This window comes from Mustela nivalis (genome assembly GCF_964662115.1).
Source record: "Mustela nivalis genome assembly, chromosome: 6".
Taxonomy (NCBI): domain Eukaryota; kingdom Metazoa; phylum Chordata; class Mammalia; order Carnivora; family Mustelidae; genus Mustela; species Mustela nivalis.
Genome location: NC_139025.1, coordinates 11,055,186 through 11,080,037, shown reverse-complemented (window position 1 = coordinate 11,080,037; position 24,852 = coordinate 11,055,186). Strand labels below are relative to the sequence as shown.

At 54.2% G+C, this 24,852-nt stretch overlaps 1 protein-coding gene and 1 long non-coding RNA gene across 5 annotated transcripts; both read left to right on the top strand.

Annotated features, from left to right (window-relative positions):
* The first annotated feature begins 471 nt into the window (after nt 1-471).
* On the top strand, nt 472-6,903 carry LOC309867972. The gene is made up of 3 exons (XR_014313430.1): nt 472-728; nt 4,497-4,637; nt 6,629-6,903. It is a non-coding gene; the product is annotated as an uncharacterized lncRNA (long non-coding RNA).
* Nucleotides 6,904-16,755: 9,852 nt separating this feature from the next.
* FAM181A (family with sequence similarity 181 member A) lies at nt 16,756-24,599 on the top strand. 4 transcript variants are annotated; one of them, XM_082733314.1, is made up of 2 exons: nt 16,756-16,859; nt 23,213-24,599. In XM_082733314.1, the coding sequence occupies exon 2, from the start codon at nt 23,300-23,302 to the stop codon at nt 24,176-24,178; it is 879 nt and encodes a 292-aa protein (XP_082589440.1). In that variant the 5' UTR covers nt 16,756-16,859; nt 23,213-23,299; the 3' UTR covers nt 24,179-24,599. The 4 variants fall into 4 exon arrangements, with proteins under 4 accessions (XP_082589440.1, XP_082589439.1, XP_082589438.1 ...); XM_082733313.1 differs by lacking the exon at nt 16,756-16,859 and adding an exon at nt 17,404-17,776; XM_082733312.1 differs by lacking the exon at nt 16,756-16,859 and adding an exon at nt 21,364-22,019.
* Nucleotides 24,600-24,852: the final 253 nt, after the last annotated feature.

The window sequence follows — 24,852 nt, the reverse complement described above, 5'->3', positions numbered from 1 at the left end:
CACAGGCGGGGCCAAGGGAAATCAACAAGGGACAGTGCAGTGTCTCAGGGCTGACAAAACCTCGGAGCTATTGTCACCTCTGGACCTGAAGGGCAAGGAGGTTGAGAGGTTGCCAAAACCCCAGTAGAGGCTGCGGGCGAGAGCAGCCTGGCTGGTGGGGAAAGAGCCAGGGAATAGACACCCCAGCCTCACTTTCCGGCATCCTGATCCTATGCAGGTGCCTACCATTGTGCGAAACCCCTGAGAAGCAGTGATGGGCCTCCAGGGACACAGAATAGCACGGAGAGTGGGGGTGGAACTGGGGGCGGGGCTAGGAGCCAGCTGCCTGCCACAGTAGGGCCAGTATTTCCAAGGCGGCTTCTATTCCACCGCTCCTGCACCCAACCACAGTGCTCCGAGCTTAGGCTCCGCGGTCAAGGTCAGCTGACCAGGTGGATGGGGCAGCTCGAGCTCCCTCAATGTTGTGGAGGCTCACTACTGGGCTGTGGCCACCTCCCCCAACTCCCCGCTCCACCCCGCCCCACCCCGCCCCACCCCGCGGTCCTCTGCGACCCCGCCCCTCACTTCCTTCTCCCTGCTCAGCACCTGATTTACAACGTGCGACCCTGCGGGAGAAGTGAACTTCTGTGTCTGGGCTGAAACTTGGCTCAGAAACTGTGGACGTCAACTCACAGGCGGGATGATGGACAGAACGAACTCAGATCGCGATGTGTTTATAGCTTATAAGGGTGAGTTGTGCGTATTTCCAACTTGGCTCAAACACCCGCTTGCCCAATTGGCTTGTCAGGCAGGGTCTACTCTGATTTAGAGCTCTAGATCTGCCAACTTGATTTTTGAAGCAAACTCCCTTGTTTGCCAAATCTGCGCGAGACGTGGGATCAAAGGATCTGTGCACGTCATCACCCAGGGGCCCTTTCTCTGTACAGACAGGGACACCGGAAGAAAGGGAAAGTGTTGACCCCGGTGTACAGCACGGGGGTGGTGGGACAGACAGAAAGTGGGGGCTAGCGTCTCTTGCCTGCCTTCGGGGCTTAGCTTGGCCTTTAGCTCTGGGATCTTGGATAAGCCCCCTCACCTTCCTGTCCTGTTTCCCACTCTGCAAAACGGGGATGAGCGTAATTCCTGTCTCACAAGGTGATTATAAGAATCAAATGAACTAGGAGCCAGGCAGGCTGTGAGCAATTCCGAGCAAAACCTGGAGCTGATTCCGGTCCACAGCCCCTATGAGCTAGCTCAGAGCCAGCCCCCAGTGTTTGCTGAATGACTTAATGAGTGAAAGGAACTTCACAGACTGAGGCATGGAGGAAATGCTGCTCATTATGTTACTTATGCTCTGTAATGGGCCAGGTTCCTGCAAAGCAAGGAATCCCATCAACCCTGTCCGTGGGCTAGAGTCCCTGAAATGAATGTCCTGTTTGCTTTCCTCAGCAGCAAATCCAGATGTTTTATTTAAAGGAGATAATGACCGCTTGAGTAAGAACCCCCCAGCTGTCAGGTGCTGAGCAACCGCTCAGCCCGGATGTGTAATGGTGGCCCAGCAGCCAAGGGAGTCATGAGGCCCTGGGTCATGGCCGTAGCCGGGAGGAAGCAGCCGATGCACAGAATGAGTCCCCTGGGGCTCCCAGGAGGCTCCCAGGATTGGCAGACAGGGGCCATCCAGGAGAGGCCACGTGGCCCTTTCAATGTTGGAGTCCGTCAAGATTCCGGGCAGTGGTCATGACCTCTGTATCAGCTGTGGGGGCTGCTGAGCATTCCTCAGAGATGAGAGGTCCTCTCAGTGTGAGCATAGCTGCTGGACAAGGCCTCAGAGGCTGCTCATTCCAGTTACTTTATGGAGAAAGGGACAGAGGTGCAGAGAGGAGATGGTTTTGCCATGTGACACAGCCTAGAATCCAGGATCCTGGGACTAGGTAGGTATTCCAGGTGGTCTGTGTGTGGCATGTCCAGGCAACAGCCAGGATGCTCTCAGCAGACAGCATGGCTCCATCAAACTCTGGTCAAAAGTTATAGCAGTGCCTGGAGTTGTGCAGTGTGCAACTAGTGCAACCATATGCAGCAGCCCTTGCTGGAACTCACATGAAATAGACTCTTCAGAAAGGGTCAAAGGCATGTCCAGAAGTGACCTATATGCAGCATAGATGTCTCTATCATTCTTGTTAGCTGGTGTTTTCCTGAGGGAATGAGGATATGCCCTTGTTAGACAACTCTGGAAGGTCCATACTGGAAGGGCCTTTTGAGGCCACCTCACCCATATTTTTGTTTGTTTGTTTTGTTTTCTTTTTGTTATTTTTTACTACATAAATAAGGAAACTAAAGCTTAGAGAGAACAGGCTTGTTCCCAGTCACAAAGTGAGTTGGTCCCAATTACGTTTCACCGCCTGCTCCCCCGACCCCTCTGTGGACCTGGAGTTCCAGAGAACCTGTCCTTGGTTTCGCTCACACCAGAGCCACCTGTGCTCCCGGCCCTCACAGCCTGTGCCCGCCTCCTCACCTGTTCCTCCTCCATCTCTCCTTGTGTCGTGGAGGGAACCGTCCCAGAGAGCAGACACCTACCATTTGTCTGGCTTCCCCCCCCCCCAGGTCTTTCCCTGGCCACCTGCTCCAGGCTCACCTTCCTGGGAGGCTGCCCTTGAGCTCTGGTCACCAAAGCACAAGGCTTCCCGAACAATCCCTGCAGAACGTCCACCCCATCACCCGCTGCCACTGCCTTGTCTCCAGCCCTGTCAAAATATCAGCGTTTGGCAGATCTCTGTCCCTTTTCCCACACACCCTTCCTTCCTCTCACCCCCACAAAGACCCGGCTCAAATGCCCTCTTCACCAAGCACCATCCCTGTACCCCCGAAGCACAGAGAATCTGTCTTTGTGCTTTCCCAGGGCAGCCTCAGCAGGATGCAAGTGCATGGGTCAGACCCAGATCTCTGCATGGTGGTACGAACCGTACCCCAGGACATTCTAGAAATCCTAGATGAGACCGATGTTAGTATAGGAATAACTTGAAACCCTCTTTCATTTGTAGAGTCGGTCACTGACAAGTGCCAGGCTCTGGGCCAGGGCTGGTCACAGGTGCCTTGCCACGCCCCTCACCAGGGGACAGCATCTCAGCGTGCCCCATCCGATTGCCAGATCACCCCTTTCCAGGCAGGCGGCATGGTGGGGAGACAGCTGTGGTGCAGTGGGGAGGGCTCTGGGCCAGGGCCAAGGGTCAGGACACCTGCTCCCCTCGCCAGTATCCTGTGTGAAGATGGTAGACACAGTTGCATTGCCCCCGGCCTGCGAGGAGGGAGGGGCCTCACTCTGGACATGCCGGCTCGAACATTCTCCATCTGACTCTATAGGGGTGGACCCTGGGTGATGCTTATTAACAAGCTCCCAGGGGATCTGCTTTGCAGGTGGGCATTTGGAAACTTCTGGAAAGCCAAGTGGGCTTTGCGCCCATTATCATCATCCTAACTCTATGGAGCAGGTGGCTAGTAACACACCTGTTCATAGGTGAGTAAGGCAAGGCTCAGAGATAGGAGAGGAGATGCTCAGGACACATGCAGGTCTCTCCCTCCAGGCCCTGTGCTCCTGCGCCTCCCCAAAACTTGAAGACCTACACTTCTCAGTGTTCAGCTGGTCAGATTTGCAAGTGAGGGGGACGGTGGAGGGAACACTGAGCATTCTGCACTCCTCTTGACCCTGGGAGTGGAGCCAGGCTGCTTGAACCTGGAAGCTGCTGTTGACGATGCCAGGGGCCACCTGGTGGCGACCCTGGGAACTGCAAGCAGGTGCCCAGGACCTGCCCCCCTCTTCCATTGTCCCCAGTCCCCCCCGGCCCCCGTCCACCTCACATGTGTACAGCCTCTTGGGTGGCAAAGGTCCCTCTATTTATTATGGTGACGGGATGGCGCCACAGAGGCACCAATATCCATTTGAGATCTTTGCTGTTCTGATTCAGGCTTGGAAATCTGGAGTCTCTGAGTTGGGTCTGGCTCTGCTCCAAGCGAGTTAGGGCCCCTTTGGGCCTCAGTTTCTCCTGATCATCAGTGAAGAGGCTGGGATTAGATCTCTGGGGGATCCTCTCAGCTCTACACGTCTTCTGTGTTATTACAAGGGACAGCCGGTGACATGTTGATGGGGCTCCCGTGATTCTTTCTGGAGACAGAGCATCAGAGACAGAGTGCTCTGGAGACAGAGCAATCCCAGACTCCTTGAGTGGCAACATGCTTCGTGGGCTTCCTCGGGAAAGAAACAAGACAGGCTGAAATGTGCTTGGTTCTCCTCCTGGACTCTTGTGTTCACCAGGCATTTTTGGAAGATGTCCAAATTAAAGTGTGATCGGAAAAATGAGGCTGTAGCTGCAAGATAAAGGGTGGTGCGGCCCAGGGCTGCTGACTTAATGGGCGGCCTAATGTCATTATGTCCGTATTAATAACAGGCCGCGCAGGAGAGGGCCCTTCCCTGGGTAGAGGACACTTTCCGGCTGACAGCGCGTTTCTTCTGTTTTTCCCTGCAGACAAATGCCCCTTGGGTTCTTTTCTCCATTCCAGAGAATTCCCTGGAGTGAGATAAACATATGGAAGATGGATTTTTTCTTCTTTCTTCTAAAAGCCTCGAGAAGGAAAAAGGCGCACTGGTGTGGGACTTGGAAAGAAGGGTTGGTGTGTTTTCAACAAGACTCTGGCTGGGCGGCTCCCCAGGGCTGGGGTGCTCAGGCTTTGGCCCCCATCCTGTGCCTCATTTTAATTTAGGGAAATTGGACTCATAGGAAAATGACAACATCATATGCCCCACGACACAGAATGAACCACTGTTAATAGGTGACATTTGGGCATTTTTCCTTTCAGAGTTTTTTTGTTTTAAAGAAAAACCACTTTTTTTTAATTTTTTATTTTTTATAAACATATATTTTTATTCCCAGGGGTACAGGTCTGTGAATCACCAGGTTTACACACTTCACAGCACTCACCAAAGCACATTACCCTCCCCAATGTCCATAATCCCACCCCCTTCTCCCAAACCCCCTCCCCCCAGCAACCCTCAGTTTGTTTTGTGAGATTAAGAGTCACTTATGGTTTGTCTCCCTCCCAATCCCATCTTGTTTCATTTATTCTTCTCCTACCCACTTAAGCCCCCATGTTGCATCACAACTTCCTCATATCAGGGAGATCATATGATAGTTGTCTTTCTCTGCTTGACTTATTTCGCTAAGCATGATACGCTCTAGTTCCATCCATGTTGTCGCAAATGGCAAGATTTCATTTCTTTTGATGGCTGCATAGTATTCCATTGTGTATACATACCACATCTTCTTGATCCATTCATCTGTTGATGGACATCTAGGTTCTTTCCATAGTTTGGCTATTGTGGACATTGCTGCTATAAACATTCGGGTGCACGTGCCCCTTTGGATCACTACGTTTGTATCTTTAGGGTAAATACCCAATAGTGCAATTGCGGGGTCATAGGGCAGTTCTATTTTCAACATTTTGAGGAACCTCCATGCTGTTTTCCAGAGTGGCTGCACCAGCTTGCATTCCCACCAACAGTGGAGGAGGGTTCCCCTTTCTCCGCATCCTCGCCAGCATCTGTCATTTCCTGACTTGTTGATTTTAGCCATTCTGACTGGTGTGAGGTGATATCTCATTGTGGTTTTGATTTGTATTTCCCTGATGCCGAGTGATGTGGAGCACTTTTTCACGTGTCTGTTGGCCATCTGGATGTCTTCTTTGCAGAAATGTCTGTTCTTGTCCTCTGCCCATTTCTTGATTGGATTATTTGTTCTTTGGGTGTTGAGTTTGCTAAGTTCTTTATAGATTCTGGACACTAGTCCTTTATCTGATTTGTCGTTTGCAAATATCTTCTCCCATTCTGTCAGAATCTATACTCAGAAAACTATAAAGTACTCATGAAAGAAATTGAGGAAGACACAAAGAAATGGAAAAATGTTCCATGCTCCTGGATTGGAAGAATAAATATTGTGAAAATGTCTATGCTACCTAAAGCAATCTACACATTTAATGCAATTCCTATCAAAGTACCATCCATCTTTTTCAAAGAAATGGAACAAATAATGCTAAAATTTATATGGAACCAGAAAAGACCTCGAATAGCCAAAGGGATATTGAAAAAGAAAGCCAACGTTGGTGGCATCACAATTCCGGACTTCAAGCTCTATTACAAAGCTGTCATCATCAAGACAGCATGGTACTGGCACAAAAACAGACACATAGATCAATGGAACAGAATAGAGAGCCCAGAAATAGACCCTCAACTCTATGGCCAACTAATCTTCGACAAAGCAGGAAAGAATGTCCAATGGAAAAAAGACAGCCTCTTCAATAAATGGTGCTGGGAAAATTGGACAGCCACATGCAGAAAAATGAAATTGGACCATTTCCTTACACCACACACAAAAATATAATCAAAATGGATCAAGGACCTTAATGTGCGAAAGGAATCCATCAAAATCCTTGAGGAGAACACAGGCAGCAACCTCTTCGACCTCTGCTGCAGCAACATCTTCCTAGGAACAACGCAAAAGGCAAGGGAAGCAAGGGAAAAAATGAACTATTGGGATTTCATCAAGATCAAAAGCTTTTGCACAGCAAAGGAAACAGTTAACAAAATCTTTTTTTTTTTTTTAAGATTTTATTTATTTATTTGACAAAGAGCTAGAGAGAGCACAAGCAACAGAGCTGCAGACAGAGGAGGAGGAAGAAGCAGGCTCCCCGCTGAGCAGGGAACCCAATGCAGGGCTCGACCCCAGGACTGTGGAGTGATGACCTGAGCTGAAGGCAGGTGCTCAACCAACCCACTGAGCCACCCAGGCGCTCCCCCCCCCTCTTTTTTTTTAATTAAGAATGATACATGCTCATTTTAAGAGTAAAGATTAAAAAACCACCATCTCCTTGCACTACCCAGAACTGGCCGCTGCTGCCTTTTTTTGCATATTGGCTCTCAGTCCTTTTGCTCTGTGTTATATCAAAGAAGAGAAACAGTATATATATATATATATATATATATATATATTTTTTTTTTTTTCCCATAAAATCAGGGACCTGTCACCTCAGTGACACCTTCTCTCTCCCACCTCTGGCTTCTTGTTAGCCTTTCGTGCTTAGCCCCTTCTAGGGTTGCACTCCCAGTTGTGTTCTCATTTATCTCCCCTGAGGACTGCGATCACCCCCTGGCACCCAGCCCAGGGGAGTGCTCGTGTGTTAATGGACGTGACTTAAGTTCCTTCAGTTGAGTCACTTTCAAACCCAGTTTGGCTTTCACACCTCCCGGGACAGAGTGCTCAGTCCCTAGGATCAGGTACGACCCATGGACTCTGTCATTGAGACCCACATGGCTCCCTGCCGTGGTCAGGGATCAGCCAGCCCAGTGCCTGTACCGTGGGACGGCGGACGGCGTGCGCACTCTGGAGAGAGAAGACTCCGTGGCGTGTGTAGAAGACTCAGTGGCTTGAATTGTGTCTCGCAAGAAGGTTTCTGGAAGTTCTCGTCCTCAGGACCTGTGAATGTGATCCTATTCCAAAACAGGGTCTTTGTGGACGTGATCAAATTCAGATGAGGTCCCGCCAGATGAGGGCAGGCTTCTAGTCCGGGGATGGGGGTCCTCATGAGAAAGGAGAGGGAGCTCCAGATTCGACGCATGGAGGAGGCGCAGGGAGAGAGACCACGTGAAGACGGAGGCAGAGGGATGTGGCCACAAGTTAAAGAACGCCCAGCACTGCAGGTGGCCCCCAGAAGCTCGGAGACAGCAAAGACAGAGTGTCCTCCCAAGCTTTCAGAGGGAGCCAGGCCCTGCTGGCATCTTCGCGTCCGACGTCTGGCCTCCAGAATGGTGCCAGGCTACCTCTCTGTGGTTTGAACCACCCAGTAGGGGGCTCCTTGTTTCGGTGCCCTGGGGAGACCCAGATGGCTTGTTATGCAGCCAAAACTAACGGAGAGGCTCACAGATTCAGTAAGCGGTAAGCACGTGACTCTTCCGAGAGCCGGTGAGGCCTGTAGCACGAGACGGGAACCCGGTTCCTGTCCTTCCAGTGCAGACTGAGCTGGGCCTGGGCGTGTGCCTGGGGCTACGTAATGGAGCAGGAGGTGAAGAGCTGCGTGCGGCTGCCTGGCCCGGGCTTAGAACGGGGAGCGTTGTCTGCTGGTTTTCCTGTTCCCTTCTGCGGCCGAGGCGCAGATGGCAAGGCTCAGCGGGGAGGGCGGCCGGCCGAGGCCTGTGGGCCGCGTGTGGTCTGTGGGATGGTTTTTGCCGAACCCGCAAGGTAAGAGTGGGTTGTTTTTTTTTTAAGTATTTTTAAAAGTATTTAAAAGGTTTTTTTTAAGTATTTATTTACATAATTTATTTTATATAATTTATTTACATAATCTCCACACTCAGCATGGGACTCAAACTCAGAACCCCCAGGTCAAGAGTCGCATGTGCCTCTGACTGAGCCAGCCAAGTGCCCCTGGTTTTTTAGTACATGTGCTGCCGAAGTGAGGACATGCCCCTGGTTTTTATATTGTTAAAGGTTGTAAAGATGAGGAGGAGGAGGAGGAGAAGAATGAGGAGAATTAGAAGAAGACAATGTCTGTCTGACAGAGACCCTCAAAGCCTAAAATATTTACCACCTGGCCCCTTTATAGAAAAAGTTACAGACTCCTGCCCTAGAGGAACCCCGGGTGGAATCCCGGGATGGAAAGGACCAGAATCCTTGAACAACTTGATTGGGAATGTCCACCATGGAAATTACAAGAGAGTGAAATAGAGTTTTATAGTTTATATAACAAAATTATATTATATAACATATATAACATATATAACATATATAACATATATAACATATATGACATATATAATAACACAATATAATATAACATAATTTTGGGGTCCCTTGGTTATTACAGCTTAGCCTCGCCTAACTATTACAGTGAGGAGAATTAGAAGAAGACAATGTCTGTCTGACAGAGACCCTCAAAGCCTAAAATATTTACCACCTAAGACTTTCACTTAGACTTCTGGGAAAGAGATTCTTATCTTACTTCCTAGACCTGAAAGTCAGGACAGGGACCAAATTGGTGCCCATACTGAATCTTGGGGCTTACGCCTGGAGAGGGGAGGATGTGGAAGAACTAGAGACTAACCTGGTCCTGATGACATTGTCTGAATCCTGGATCCAGCCAAACCTGCAGCTGACTCTACGCTCCACTTCTCAGCTACCCAGAGCCAATACATTTCCCCTTTTATTTCAGACAGATTGGCACCTTTCCTGTTCCATGCAACCAAACAATTCCTAACCCACTTCGGTATTATTAGAGGGATAGCATTACAAGTGCTGTCATTCCTTCAGAAAAAGAATGAAATCATTCACAAACTCTGCTGCTTTAAGTACTAGTAGCTACTGTGAACTGATGACACACTCCCCAAGGAGGAGAGTTTCATGCGGGCATTTAAAGACGGCTCTGAAAACACCAGTCTAGCTTCAGGTGGGGGAGACCAGAATCGGGGATGCCAGTTAAGGGCCTGCCTTTATGTAAGTGATAAAGAGAATGAGGAACTCACTTACACCTTGGCGTGGACTGATCCCAGGGTCCTGTGGCCAGATGGAGCGTGCTACCATCTGTGTACAAGTGTACACACAATGGAAGGTGTTGGAGGCTGTGTCTACATCCAGCAGCCTTGAGTTTGTTGCCTGGACCATCTCTGGAAGGAGCCGTCAGGAGCTGGAAATGACAGCTGCCTCCAGGGAGGGGACACAGGAGGCTGGTGCAGGGGAGAGAGAGAGGGTGAGAGCCACTTTTTACTCTTTGTTCTTTTGCATCTTTGGGGGTCACGCCTCTGAACTGGGTACCTTCCTCACCTGATGCCCCCTCACCTTGGGGGGCTCTCCATTCTTCTTCCCTTCCCCCTCCTCTCACTCACATTGTGGGCCCCAGGGCTGGGGTCCAGCTCCTCTGGTCCTTTGTCTCCTGGGCAACTGTCTTGTGTTCCCTTAGATTTTGTGACGTCCGTCAATCACAGGACCAAAGGAACAGCGAGGTTGTTTGCACCTCCCTGCCGCCCAGCATTCCTGGGTGCGAGGACAGGGCAGCACAAACCCTCCAACTGCGCTGGGGTCCACACCCCCGACTGCTCCCCCACAGCCCGCTGACCTCCACTGCCTTCAGCACCCGGTGCTGGGTACCCAACAGCTGGCAAACACCGTGTCCCCAGCCCGCCCCAAGTACTTGCTCTCATATCCCGACCTGCCTGCCTGCAAGCCTTGCCTTTACCGAGGAGACCGCAGTAAAGCCTGTGACCCCCCGCCCTCTGGCCCCTTGTTGCTCGCTGCCCCCTCCCCAGCCCTGTGCCTGCCCCCACCCCATGGTCCCGCAGGGCACGTGGGGCCTCCCGCTTCTAGGGAGTGATGCTCACACTGCCTTTCAGTGGGGTTGGCCTCTGTGTGGGTCACCACTCGGTCACCTTTATAAATCCAGCCCAGGCAGCAACCTTACCTAGTCCTGGGCATTGCGTACCTGTCCACCGTGGAGCCCCTCGCGAGGGCTCTCCCTGAGAACCAAACTCCTATTAACAGCTGCCTGGAGGGGAAACACTCCCCCTGCACGTCTGACACTGGGTGTCCCACAAAGTCACCTCTTCCGCCTCCTGCCATTGAGCTCGTTGCCCAGGTCACAAGTCTGGAGTGGCCTCGGATCTCGCCCTTTGTCTTGAAAGCCGCACACTCATCCATGCCTCGGGAGCCCTCTCTGGGACATTCCTACTCTTACGTCTGGCTTCACTGGACATTCAGGTCCCAGTTTAGGTCCCTTTCCCAGAAAGGCCCTTGCCATCCGGCCCGTGGCCTCGTTTCGCTTCCTGCGGGGGACCATTGCCCTCGGAGCTCTGCCGTGCTCAGTGTCTGTCTCTCATACGCAGCCATCCTGGGCTCCTGCGGTGGCCCCGTGTCCCAAGAAGACCGGGCACAGAGCAGTGCTCCAGGGGGTTGGGGGAAAGACCTCGGGGTGCTCAGGAGTGGGAGCCAAGGCTCCAGGATTGCGTGCTGGGAGGAGCACAGCAAAGAGCAGAGAGGGAGAGAGCAGGGACAGGGTGGTGGACAGGACACGCAGGTCCTGGCTTAGCCACACCACAGACAGCCCAGCCCTCTGGGCGCCCTGTCTCTGCTGTCCTTGACCCCCAGTCATTCATTGCCTGTGGCTGCGGTTTCCCGGGGCACCGTGAACTCACACTCTCCTGGAAGCGGACTTTCTTATTAAACCCGAATACATGTATTTGGAAAGGAAAGCAGCAAAATCCCTACAATCGCTGTGGTGGGCTGCGGAAGCCAGGGGCTCGGGAGTGGCCCCGTAGGACACCACCAGTGGCCCCATGGTCCCTCAGGGGGCCAGGCAGGTGTCCTCCTACCCTCGCATCCGACTCTCTTCACTGTCTGCGGTGGCGTCTCCTGTCTACCTGCCTGCCTTCAGCATCCAGCCTGGAAGCCCAAGAGCCCAGCGTCCACCCCAGGTCCCAGGAAGCCCGGCTACCAACTCCTCCAGTGGGCTCTAGATTCCGTGGTTTAAAGAGATTCGAGCACCCCCTGCTGGCAGCTGGCACATCAGAGCGTCAACCGCCTGAGAGGTCAGCCCCCCCTCCTCCTTCCTGCCCCTTGTCATGCCGGTCACCGCCCCGGTGTGATCCCTCAAATGCACTACACATTCACACCTCCCCTCCAGCAATGCTTCTCACAAGACTCCCCCACTTTCCTCCCACTGATGCATCTGATATGCCCCAATCATCTCTAAGACTGCAAGGCATCACTTCCTCCAAGAAGCCTCCCTTGATTTCACCCAGGGAAACTGATCACACTGGCTTCCTGTCCCCGCTGTCCCTGTAAAATGAAAACCCTATCGCAGCTTTTGTCTTGCTGGGAGGTCGTTGTCCATTGAGGTATCTTTCCCTGTAGGGACAGTGTTTCCTATCCTGGGGACCCAGCTCAGAGCTTTGTGGAGCAGAGGCTCATGTGGGAAATGTTTGTTGATCAAATGATTTCACTGTCATCCTACTTAAGAGGTTCTGAGCGAGGGCACCTGGGTGGCTCAGTGGGTCAAGCCTCTCAGGGTCCTGGGATCGAGCCCTGCATTGGGCTCTCTGCTCAGCAGGGAGCCTGCTTCCTCCTCCTCTCTCTCTGCCTGCCTGTCTGCCTACTTGTGATCTCTGTCCATCAAATAAATAAATAAAGTTTTTAAAATCTTAAAAAACAAAAAAAGAGGTTCTAAGCGGGACCACTCTGAAGTGGGTACTCTGGAACAAAACCAAATATATATGAGACGAAAGCATTTTATGAGCATATATGCTCATTGAGAAAAAAATTCCAAAAAATGTAAGTTTTATAAACTAAAAAAAATGAAACGCCTTTCAAACCCCACCTATCCTACCACCTTTCCTAAATCAGTACAATTATCTGCTTGGAGTGCCTTCTTCCCAGGCTTTCCCCAAGCATTCTCTTTTACTTTGTTTTACCTTTTCTACCTTTTTTTTTTTTTAACATAAATGGGGTCCTACTAGACACATAACTCTGAACTTTATTTTTTTTTCCATCTTGAGGCCCCGCTAAGTCAGCACCCCCAAGCTCCTGACAGTCTTTCTAGTGCCTACAGAACTTTCTGTACTACCTGCCACACTGTGTGCGTTTCAGGTCTTTGTCTTTTTGTTTGTCTGTTGCTGACAAAAAGGTGGCTGCGGCGGGGTCAGCAGTGCGAGCGCCCCTGGGGACTCTCATTAGCGACCCAGGCACCTGAGACTGAAGGGCTCCTTCCCTGGGCAACAGAGGAGACCCTGAGCCACTCCCAGGGCGCCCTCTGGTGGCCATTTGGGGCCAAGGCTGAGTGCTCCCAGGACAATTCTGCCTTTTCCTCCCAGCCAAGGGTGTGTGTGAAAAGAAAAGGTGGGACCCGTGGTCTCCGGGTCAGGATTTTTGTTCTGACTGGACCACTAACTCACCAGGTTGCTTGGGCAACCTCAACCTCAGTTTCTTCATTTGAGAATAAGGGAATCAATGAAATGAATGGCACCCACAAATGGAAATGCTGACCACAGGTGGGTGTGTGAGCTGGGGAGCAGGAAGTACTCCCGTGTGCTACCTTCCCGTGTGCTACCTCGACCGCCTCTAAGGATTTGGCAGGTGGATGCTGCCTGACACGGGAGGAAACGGAAGCCCAGAGAGGGTAAGCAACCTGTCCTTGCTCACTCAGCTGGTAAGCATCAGCAGTGGGATCTGAAGCCAGGTCTGTAACCCCAAAGTGTGTCCCCTCCTCCGACTCCCTGTTGTTTCTCAGGGTCTCCAAGATCCCCCTGACCTCTGCTGTGGTTCAGGGGGCCTGCTGGAGAGAAGAGATTCTCATTCATTAAGCGAGCCATTAAGGTCCCTGCAGACGGCCAAGACTGGAAGGAAAGAGTCAGCTGACTGGGCATCCAGGCCGAGAGTGGCCCCATACACAAAATGTAGCCTTTGCAGGGGAAACAATTAGGCCACCACTCAATTAGCCATCACAACAACGTTCTCTGGGCCAACTGCCGAAGCAGGAGCAGGAGGCTGGCCCCAGGGCTCAGCTCTTATCCAGGGCCGCATGCTGCCTCAGTTTACCTGATATATCTACCTCTCGGTCTGGCTGAGGTGATGGGGCCCTTGTGGGATGATTTGGGCATGTCTGAGAAGCTCATATATGACTCTGTCCCTTGTTCCTTGGGCTGGCACATCTCTGTAGGACTAGTCCTCAGGAAGAAACCAATGAGAAGAGGTAAGGAGACTCCCCACTCAGACAGCCCTGGGTTCAGATCTCAGGTGTGCCGGTTCCCTGGGAGTTAGAAGCCGGCCCCCTCTTTTTTTCTTTTGGACCAGATTTTGGATGTTCCATCCAAGTGAGATGATAATTTGACAGAATTGAAGGGGGAGGGGGAAATAGTGACACGCCAATGTTCACTTGGATCCTCGTGGGTTTTATTCATTAATATTTATTTATTCTTAAAGATTCTATTTATTTCTTTATTTTAGAGAGAGAGAGAGCAGGAGTGTGCAAGCAGGGGGAGGGGCAGAGGGAGAGAGAGAGTGAGAGTCTCCAGCAGACTCTGCACGGAGCATGGAGCGTGCTGCGGGGCTTGATCTCACAACCCCAAGATCAAGAGTTGGATGCTTGGGGCACCTGGGTGGCTCAGTGGGTTAAAGCCTCTGCCTTTGGTTCAGGTCATGATCCCAGGGTCCTGCGATCGAGCCCCGCATCAGGCTCTCAGCTCAGCAGGGAGCCTGCTTCCTCCCTTCTCAACGTTATATTCAGGACAAATATCTAGGGCAAATATTGGCAAAACTTTTCTGTGTGTGGGGAGGGGGACAAAGAGCCCAGTTAGGGGGCCCTGAAACCATGCAAGTAAGGTGAGAGATGGTGGGTGATGGGCCCAGGGTAGAGCAGGGGAGCTGGGGAGAAGTGGTCGGATTCTGGAGGTCGTTTGCAGGCAGAGTCCGGAGGATGAGAGCGGGGTCAGGGATGACTCTGAGGCCTGGCCTGAGCGCCAGGAAGGATAGAGCCACCGTGACTTGAGATGGAAAAGCCGTGGGAGGAGCAGACTTGGGGAGAAATCCCAGAGCTGAGTTTGGGACACGGAAAGCTGGGGAATCTTGAAGGTCCTTGGCGAAATGGCAAGGGAGCTGCTGGGTAGGAGCTTGGAGTTGAGGGGAGAGGTCTGGGCTGGAGATTAAAACTGGGAATGATCATGATGGACTGGAAGTTCATGTGATCCATGGGGTTTTCTGGGCAGCGGGTGCAGGAGAGGAGAGAAGGGCCCCCCGACCCCCGATCCCGGAGCTGTGGCCAAGGACCCAACTCCAGCCTTCACTGGACGCATGCTGAGCCCAGATCCACTGCCTGGCTTCCTGCTCTGGACAGGATGAACGGGGACCTGCCCGAAAGCCCACGTCTGAAGCTTCTTCCCTCCCTCCTCCACCTACACTCCCCCTCCCTAGAGTCCCCTCGCTCCATCTCAGCAGAGCTAGAGTCACGCCCCTCATCCTTCAGCCTGTGGAACTGGGCCGTCTTTCCATCCCCTTTATCATCCAGAACCACTGGTCCTCATTCAGAGTCTGATGGGAATGACCATTGCCAGTCCTTCACAGACAGACGTCTTTGAACTTGGAACTACATGTGGTCAAGCCCTTGGGCACGACGGGTGTTTCTCTCTCCCCCTCTACCACCCCCTGGTACTTCTTACAGTCTGGTCAGACCCAAGTCTTTCTCCACGGTCCCAGCAAGCCGGCAGAGGAAGTAGAATTGCCCCCATCTTACAGATGAGAAAAACGAGGTCCAGAGGGTGAAATTATTTGCCCAGAGTAACAGAGGCAGGACCGGAATGCTGCGGTTTGACTCTTAAGATATATTCATTACCTCTGCTTCCAGGACCCATGTGTGCTCCAAGGAGTACATACCACGTGCCAAGCACGGGAAGGCCATCCACGGGGGTGATGCTTGATGACCCTGGCCCGTGGAGCTCAGCCTCTCCACTTAGGTGGAGGGGGCTCCTGACTTCATTGTGGTAACTCTTCTTACCTGAGCAGGACCACGTGGGGGAGCCTGGGGCTGCTGATTGTACAAACGTCCCTCTCCCTCGGCAAGACTTTATTCAGAGAATTCTTAAAATGTGTGTTTTGGACTGGATTTGGGCTACAGACCACAGTTGTGATCAGAGGTCAGGAAATAAAAAGTGGATGATAAAAGGGAGCCCCTGTATCTTACTGAACTGGGACAGGCGACCCAGGGAGTGGGTAGAGGGGATACACCAGAAAAGACCATGTGTCCCCTGCCTTCTCTGAGGGGTGCTGTGGCGTAGGCACAGACTGAGTCCAAACTCCTGGTCCTTACCACCTCGCTCAGTGGTCAAGGGAGAGCTTTTCTACCTCCCCCGGCCTCAGTTTCTTAATCCGTCCAAGGAGAAGGATGACCCCCCCCCCCAAAAAAGTTTTATGTATTCAGTCATTGATTTATTACCAATGAGGAAATGAGATAGCAGATCTAAAGCGCTAGGCATATCATGATATTCGAGGGGACCCTGCCCCATCACCTCTCTCTTATGAAATCCAGGCTCGGGGAGTCGAGGACTCCTCTCTTCCCTGACGGTCCAGCATGCCGTGTATGCGGAGTAGCTGAGGGACAGCAGTGGCCAGGAGGGCCGAGAAGCATCTGCTGTCCCCAGGATGCTGTGTGACTGGCTATAGGAGCCCCCATGGTGGTCCAGAAACCAGCCAGTCATTTTGTTCCTTGTTGTGTTTGGTTCATTCCTCTGTTCAACAGCATTTATTATGTGCCTCCTGCATGCAAAAACCCAAAGGGTATTCAGCCTTTCTTCCTAACTTTATCTGGCCCCTCCCCATGGTGATGTCTCCCCCCGGTTGTCCTAAACTTCTTACTGCCTCCATTCTCCAAAATTCTCCATTCTCTGGTCTTGGTTCATTGAACTGAGTCCGGGATCTCTGGTCCAGGAAATAGGAGCCCTGGAGGACTTGGAGGAGTCACGTCCTCTTCTACGACTGACTCTGTTCCCTTGATTAAAATTCCAGAATGCCAAACTTTGCACCCCTGGCTTTGCAGCCTGTGATTGGGAACTGGGTGCGGGCCCCCAGCCCATCTCCATCAATGTTCGTGTCCACTGAAGACACGACTAGCTGATCAGGGCATTCCAACGGTTGAGTCCCGTCAGGGTGGGTGGGAGGGGGAGGCTCGGAATCTTCCCACCAGGCACCTGCCAGCCATCACCAATCAAATCCGAGTTGGCAGTTGAGATTAAACGGACTTTTCATTCCGCCTGTGCCCTGGGTGGGGTGAAGAGACACACCAGAGAGGCTCCGGGAGATACAGTCCAGGTGATGGATGCATGGCACGGTAGTGGGGATCAGTGGGAGAGGGTGGTGGTCCCTGGGGGTCGCCCAACAGGGACACAGAGGCACCACTGCGACGTCATTCCTGTCGTATCAGCCCCTCTTTATGGGTGAGACGCACCCAGGCTGGGCTGCCCTGAGCGGCCCTGGCCCCAGCGCAGAGGGGACGAGCTGGGGGCAGGGCATCAACTCTGAGCCAGGCACTGTACTAGTCTTTGTCACAGACGCTCTCTCTTAATCCTCACGGTCCACTCTGCCAGCAAGCCTTCAAGATAGTCACACTGACACTTGTCACTGTGGTTGGGCTGCAGGGACTGACGAGCTGAGCTGTGACTTCTTCAGGAGCATCCTGAGGTCTCTGGCTGCCCTGAGGGTCCCGCCGGGCTGGTGCTCAGCCTGGGCAGTGAGGGGTGGTCGCCAGGGCAGCAAGCCCCTGGCCAGGAAGCCCCAAAGGGGCTTATTTCAACCTGATGCCTTCCATTCTGAGACAGTGGAAAGCCTGTCTGTTCTGATTACGGTTGACAGCTTCCCTCTGGCCACTCTTTGATAGAAATGCTCCCGTTATGTAAGGGGGTTACATAAATCACCTTGTGATGTCTGTCACACGTCCAGGAGGCGCTGGCCCCACCGCTGGGCCTCTGAGGTGGCATTTGTATGTTTCCTGGGTTGAGGGGATCAGACCTAACTCTGCGGGGTCGGGAGGGGCATGTCTGGGTCTCTGGGTTAGCGAAGCCCCTAGGCCATTAGGGAGCCGTACCGTACAACAGTCACCATCAAGCGTCTGGACCTAGATGCCTGTATCCCAGTCCCTGCTCTGCTGTTTACCGACCAGAGGACTTCAGACTAGCCTTTTTATCTCCTGAGCAAGTGGCTTAGTAGGTGTTACCTCCTGTGATGGAGTGGTGAGTGCTGGCTAGGGCTGGGGTCTGACTGGGTGGTGGGCGGCGGGACAGAGCTGTTATCTTCATCCTGCTCCTACCCGGCTCAGCCTTGGGTGAACAATGTCCCCAGCCTGGGCCTTGTTGACTCTGCTACCAAAATGAGAAGACGGCCCATCTTCTGGAACCGAGCTCTTCTACCGAGGTGTGGATGAGTAAAGTTTCCAAGTTATTTTTGGCAACTTAAAATACCATATTCTAAACACTGTACTAATAAACACATACTCAAATGAGTTCTAGCTCACAGGCTAACACACGAGGCTGGCGACTGGTAAACCTGGGCAGTTAACCGGTTAATGACGCCTCGGGGGACGAGATGATGTTTCCTGGGTGAACGGTTGTCGCTGGATGACGATCCTGAGATCGCAGTGTAGACGGAACAAGTTTCCATTCCAGCTGCTTATCTAAGTCAAAGTGTTTATGGGTTCTGCAACCAACGCCAAAGATGGTGGATGCCAGACCCATAAGCCACAACCCCTGATTTAAGTCGTAGGTCATTCAAACCTCCTTCTCATTGGAAGCCACTGTTTGCAAAAGAAGCAGAAGTATGCATTCCTGTGTGTGAAATAGATCTGAACTAGCCCATCCGCGTCGCTGTTCTAGGTATTGGGTTCCTCTGCATAAACGCAGCTTGAGAGCCCACTGCTTCTGATGACGGCCTGGGTCCCCTCCAGGTAAGTGTGTGTCATTGCCAACTGTCCCCTCTCTCTTTCGGTTATGATCTGCAGCTGTGTTGGCTAAATTCTAGAAGTGGGTTATGTCAAATGACATCCAGACATTCTGGATGGTGGTTCCCAGCTGTTTGAGAAACCAGGGAAAGTTAGGGTGTGCCTCTCAGTGATGCGGAGATGGAAGATGGCTGTTGTGTTGTCACAACAGAGTCAATCTCCCCTCCAGGGAGCTTCATTGGGGACAGGAGCAAGCCGCACCCTCTGGTCTCCAAGCACGCGATAGGTGCTGAATGGAGTTGCTCGAAGCTGGGGGTCCCTGACCCTGCATCATGTAAATAATTTTGAGGATGGGTCTGCAGAGACTGGTACCTGTGACAGTAGAGGATCAGGAAGGACTTTCAAGTTCAGCCAGCACCCCTCACTTGACTTTAACGGATACTTGGGAGTCCCTCTCTGGTGCAGGGAGATGCGGTGGTGAACTGAGTCTTCCTGCTTTCAAGTCACCCACAGTTCCGAAGGAACACAGAGGATTCGTGGTCAAGTTCAACCACAGCGATCACAAGTGTCTTTGAATGAGTCCTGATCTGTGCCACGGCCATTCTAGTCCATGGACATACAGAGATGAATCAGCTGTTGTGCCCTGCTCTTGTGGAGCTCACTCAGGTGGAGGTGGGACAAACAGTAAACAAACAGTTGCAGGAAGCTGTGTTTCCAGTCTGCAGGATAAATTCTATTCAGTGGAATGGGCAAAATATTTAACTCATGAAACCTTTAGTGAGAAACTACTCTGTGCCAGGCTCTGTTTGATGGTCAGATTACTAAGGGTTTCCGTGTTAAACCAAGGAGGTTAAAATTCATTTTGCATGAATGGGATGGGAGAGGGTGTCACTGGTAATGCTGGGAGTTGATGGAAGGCTTCCTGGAGGAAGCTGGGCCTCCAGCATCAAGCTGGGCCTTGAAGAATGCCGAGAGGACAGGGTTGACTAAGTCAGTCTTGAGCTGGGCAGCTTATCTCTGGGTGTGTCACCAAATGTACACAAGGAAAACAGTCTCTCCCTGTCCAGATGAGGACCATATGGGAGAAGCACTGTGAAAGGAAGTCTTTCTAGAATAAGGCAGAGTTGGTATTATGGATGTCCCCCACCTGCCAGTAGGACCTATGGACAGAAAAACCCAGAGGAGCCTTCCGCAGCCTGGGTGGCAGGCACCCAGAGCTTGGGTGTGGCCAGGTCCCTGGCCAGGTAGGGCCATGGATCTGTCTCAGGCCACAGTTCTTCAGGGCTGTTGCCTGTCACCTTGACTGATGTCCCCGAGCTGCAGCTTCCATACACCTGAAGAGTCTCATTCTGACAGATGGACGGAAGACATGAAGGACTGACATATGAAATCTGGTTTCTGATGCTTTCAAGCCCAAGAGCCCTTCATCAGGGTCTAGTGCTGGGTCGGCGCTCAGGGAAGCAACGCACGGTGGGACCAACCCAGGCTTTGCATGCAGACTGGCCTGGCTTCAAGTTCAGTGTTGCCAGTTCCGGGCTGTGAGGCCTTGGGAAAGCAGTTCAACCTCACACTCCTCGTGCGTAAGTGGCAGCCACAGTCCCTGTACTGAGCTGTCACGGGGTCAGGTGGATCTTTCTCGTGTGATCCATGGTTGCAGCTCATGGCATGTATGAGACTTAAGGGCTTCCTACCCTCCCTTCTTCCTTCCTTCCTTAATACACGGGAAGAACATCCAAGAAGAACAGCCCATATTAAGAGCTATGGAATGATTTTTTACAATATGGACTTGGAGCACACGGAGCTCACCGACCTTTGCCATTGTCTGAGCCGTGAGGGAATGATGTCAGCAGCAAGCAAGGCCCTGTGGCCACAGCACGTGAGCAGACACAGAGCATGCAGGAGACTGAGATGGAAATGGGCAGGGATGAGGCCGGTGCCCCAGCAGAGAATGATGCAGAACAGGGTTGAGTGGGCCAGCGCCGGGTTATGGAGGGATTCGAACCCTGGCCAAGCTGTGCTCCCAGGCCCCCAGGCAATAGGCAGCACGGAGCCCAAGCTGGTGACCTCGGGTCACAGCCTCGTGTAAAGACTGGTTTGAAGCAAAAAGGATGTTTCCCAACCCTCTCGGTCAGCTTGGCTAGGTCCCACCGCAGGGACAACCCCCAGATCTCAGGGGCTGACAACAACCGTGATTTAGGGGGTCCCACTGCTCAGCAGATGAAGGTCACTCTCCAGGGCCTGGGACGGTCCTTGGTCCAGGGTGCTCCAGCCTGAGGACACCTCCGTGTCAGCCACGCTCCCTAGCTCCCTCAGTGGAGAATATCGCACTGGATCCTAAGTGCTGCAACTGAGTTAACAGCTGGTGGGCGCAGGGCCCTCTCCTCCAAACCCTTGCCCTGCCTGTAGGGACCCTCAGGTCAGAGAGGGAGGTGGCTTGAAGCCAGGCCGAGGTGTGCCAGCAGCAGTTGCCGCTATTGGCCGGCAGGAGGGGGTGGGACCATCCTCCTGGGTGAGTCCCCGGCGCGCCCCGCCCCCCGCTACTGCTCCCTTACGGGCGAGAGGGGGGGGCCTGGAGAGGAGTCCTTGGCATTTCAGATTGTCATGCAAAGGTGTGGTTGGGTATAGGCCACCGGTGGTCAGGAGAAGGTGGCAGAGCAAGTGGGGGCAGGAGGAATGGAAGAGAAAGGAGAGGACTGGAAAGCAGAGGCTGAGCAGAGCATGGGGGGAGAAAGGCAGGAGGTGCGGGCCACCACCACCACCACGGAGGCGGCGCCCAGCAGCATTCCCCAGACACCCTCCCTGCACCGCGGCCTCACCTTCCCTCCGCCAGCCAGTGGGCAGGGCCAGCGGCCGGCTCAGGGCTCCCTTGCTCGGAGCGGCCCGCTTGCAACCCCGCCGGCGTTGGCACGGTGACAGTAGCCAAGTGTGCAAACTTGTGCCATTGTCCCCAGGCCAGGGGGAGCCATGGAGACTGGCTAATATGACACAGGAAAATGTTTGCTGATGGCAATTCTATGGGCTTTGTCCACCTCTTTCTCCATCATGACGACTCGATTTAAGTCCCTAACTGTTTGACTACAAATGCGAGGGGACCGTGCAACGCCAGCCTTTTGTCCGGCCGCGCTGAATGGGCAATTCAGGCTTTGTGCAGCTCAATTGAGGAAGCAAACATAAAGACAAGATTCCTGAGAGCTCCGGCTGCCTTCCCATGGATATCCCAGCACCTCGTTACAGAGTCCTTCCCCGGCTACCTTGCCCGGCATAAGTGCGCTGCTGGCCCTCCCAGGCTGGCCCGGGCTTGGTGCCTCGGGGCGGGGGGGGGGGGGGGAGCGGGGGCTGGGAAGAGGGAGAGACAGACAGAGACAGAGAGAGGGGCAGAGAGGGGCAGAGAGGGAGAGAGAGAGGGGGAGAGAGAGGGAGAGACACTCCACACTCAAGGACAGAGGGGGAAGCAGCCCGCCCCGGCTTACCCCGTCGGATTGTCTGTCCGCACTGGAGCATGGCAGCTGGAGGCTGGAGGCCTGGAGCCTTTGGGGGAGGTATGTAAGCCCATCTCTTCTGGGTCCAGCCCCTCCTCGATCCTGGACTTTTTAAACACACACACACACACACACACACACACACACACTCTGCCCCCTCAAGAAACCAGGGAACCGAGGTCAAGGGGAGGAGGGGCTGAAGGGTAGAAATTTACCGGGAAATGATTGCATTTGGGAGCTGTCTTTTTTGTGATGGTCCCCATGGTGACAATTTGTGACGGCAAAGAATGTGGGAACGGGGCGCTGCCGCCTGATTGGGATGCTTTGTATCTGGAGAGGCGCTCCTGATTGGCCTGAGGGGCCCCCCAGCTCCAGGGACTCGTCCTCCACCCAGCCCACTCGAGGGCTGCACGACTGTTTCCAGCCGGACGCACGGAGCTCGCCGGCCACGCCGGGCCTGGCCCAGGTCTGCGGCGGGGAACCTGCCAGGCCACGTCGGCGGCGGCGGCGGCGGGGGCCCGGGGCCGGCCCGCACCCTTGGTCAGTGTGGAGGCTCCTCCGGCGGCTCCAGCCGACCGGGTGGGGGCGTGGGGCTGGACGGGGTCTGGGGGAGGGGCGAGGTGCCTCGGGTGGTGGCCCAGGAGGCATGAAATTGCTGCAGATGCTTCTACGGGGGCGTCCTGCTGCCTGCAGTCTGAGATCAGCCCGCCAGGCAGGCCGAGGCTCGAGTGCCAGACAGGGGTCCTGCGTGAGCGCTGTGGGTGGAGCGTGGGGACCCGGTGAGGGGGGCTGGTGCGAGCCGGGCGGGGGGCGGGGGTGGGAGGAGGAGGGCACCACCAGGGAGAGAGGGGGCTTGGCCTTGCTTGAAAGTAGAGCAGTTGCCTGAGCTCAGAAAATAAAAACCTTGCTGGCAAGTTTGTACACGTTGGCAGCGTGGTGTGTGGGAGACGCGGTGGGCTGGGCCCGTGGAGACTCGCGCTCGGTCCCCAGCAATGCCACCTGTAGCTGGGTCCCCTTGGGCGAGTCGCCCAACCTCTCTGAGCCTCAGCGGCAAGCAGAGGGCCACAGACTCGGGCAGACTGCCTGTTCGCCTGTGCCCTCACCGACACAAGAGGAAACCCTCAGCGGCCTGAATGGGTGGCCCACGGACCCAGGACTTTGTTTCCCTTGGAGGGGTCCTGGGGCCTTTGGGGAGGGCTGGGCTCGGGGGCTTGGAGAGACTGCCAACAACCGGCGTGTCCCCTGCACCCTAGGTCAGCTCTGTGCCTGTCCCTGGAGCTGCCGGCCACCAGCAGAGCCCGCGCTCTTCATGGACAGCCCCATGCCGTGGCCCCCTGGTGATGGCATCCGACAGTGACGTGAAGATGCTCCTGAACTTTGTGAACCTGGCGTCCAGCGACATCAAGGCGGCCCTGGACAAGTCGGCGCCCTGCCGCCGCTCCGTGGACCATCGCAAGTACCTGCAGAAGCAGCTCAAACGCTTCTCCCAGAAGTATTCCCGGCTTCCTCGGGGCCTCCCCGGCAGAGGCACCGAGCCTCACCTGAAAAGGGGACCCGAGGACCGGCCTGGGAGGCTGCTCCTCGATCCCGGCCATGGTTCCAGTCCCAGCGTGGTGGGGGGCTGCAAGGAGAAGGCTCTGGGGAACCCCTACAGGGAGGAATGTCTCTCTAAGGAGCAGAGCCTACAGAGGCAGAATCCAGAAGCGGCCAGGCCTGGCCAGGTGCCCATGAGGAAAAGACAGCTGCCCGCTTCCTTCTGGGAAGAGCCTCGGCCCGCCCACAGCTACTCCCTGGGGCTGGAGGGGGAGCTGGGCCCCAGGGAGGGATCTCCCTATGAGGGTAAGAAACACTGCAAAGGCTTGGAGCCCTGGGATCCTGAGATGGCCCCTGTGCCTGCGTCCCCAAGGGCACCGGCTGGCAAGGAGCCGCTCAAGATGTCTGGGGTCTCCCTGGTGGGCCGTGTCAATGCCTGGGGCTACTGTCCCTTCCAGTACCATGGACAGCCCATCTACGCCGGCCCCCCGGGGGCCTTGCCTCAGAACCCCGTCCCCAACCTGGGCCTGTGGAGGAAAAGCCCAGCGCCTCCTGGGGAGCTGGCCCACTTCTGCAAGGATGTGGACGGGCCGGGGCAGAAAGTGTACAGACCCGTGGTTCTGAAGCCCATCCCTACCAAGCCGGCGGTGCCCCCGCCCATCTTCAATGTTTTTGGCTACCTCTAGCGGGGCTGGGAGGGCCTTGGCTCCCCCGCTCTGGCCGGCAGAGATGTTGGGGGCCCCTCCCGAGAGCACTTCTTGTGCAGAGGGAGCTGGGCAGTGGGAGCCTTCTCTTTGTGTATGTCCAGGAGAGGGGGAGGATGCGAGGGTTTGGGGCAGGGGCCTCGCAGGCAGTCTCCAAGTCAGCTCCTGCAGCCTTGGGAGCCGGGGGGCTGGGCTCAGCCAGCCCCTCTCCAGCCAGACCAGAGACCGACCGATCGTCGCACTGTCCTTGGGCCGGTCTTGGGTGGTGGGGCTCTGCCCTGGCCTTCCTGCCACTCTGTTCACGTGCTGCCCACCGTGTAAGCCAATCTCAGTTCTGTTCGTTTTGGTTTTTGTAAATATTAAGAAGGTTAAAAGAATAAAGACATTTCTTTTGCAGTTTCCACATCTTGGATGTCATGGAGTTGAATGGTCCTCAGGCTATGAAATGCTGGCAGGGTCCTGGCAGAGGGCAGCACACAGAGGCTGTGGGGGAGGCCAGGAGTGGCCCAGAGAGCTCTGTGACATCTGACGATGGACACTGTGGGCCAGCAGCTCAATGCAAAGGAGGGAGGGGCAGGGAGGAGCGCCCGGGAGAGATGCTCTGCTTGCTCGCATCCAGGAGCAGAGTGCGGGGGAGGCCTGGCTTTCCAGACAGT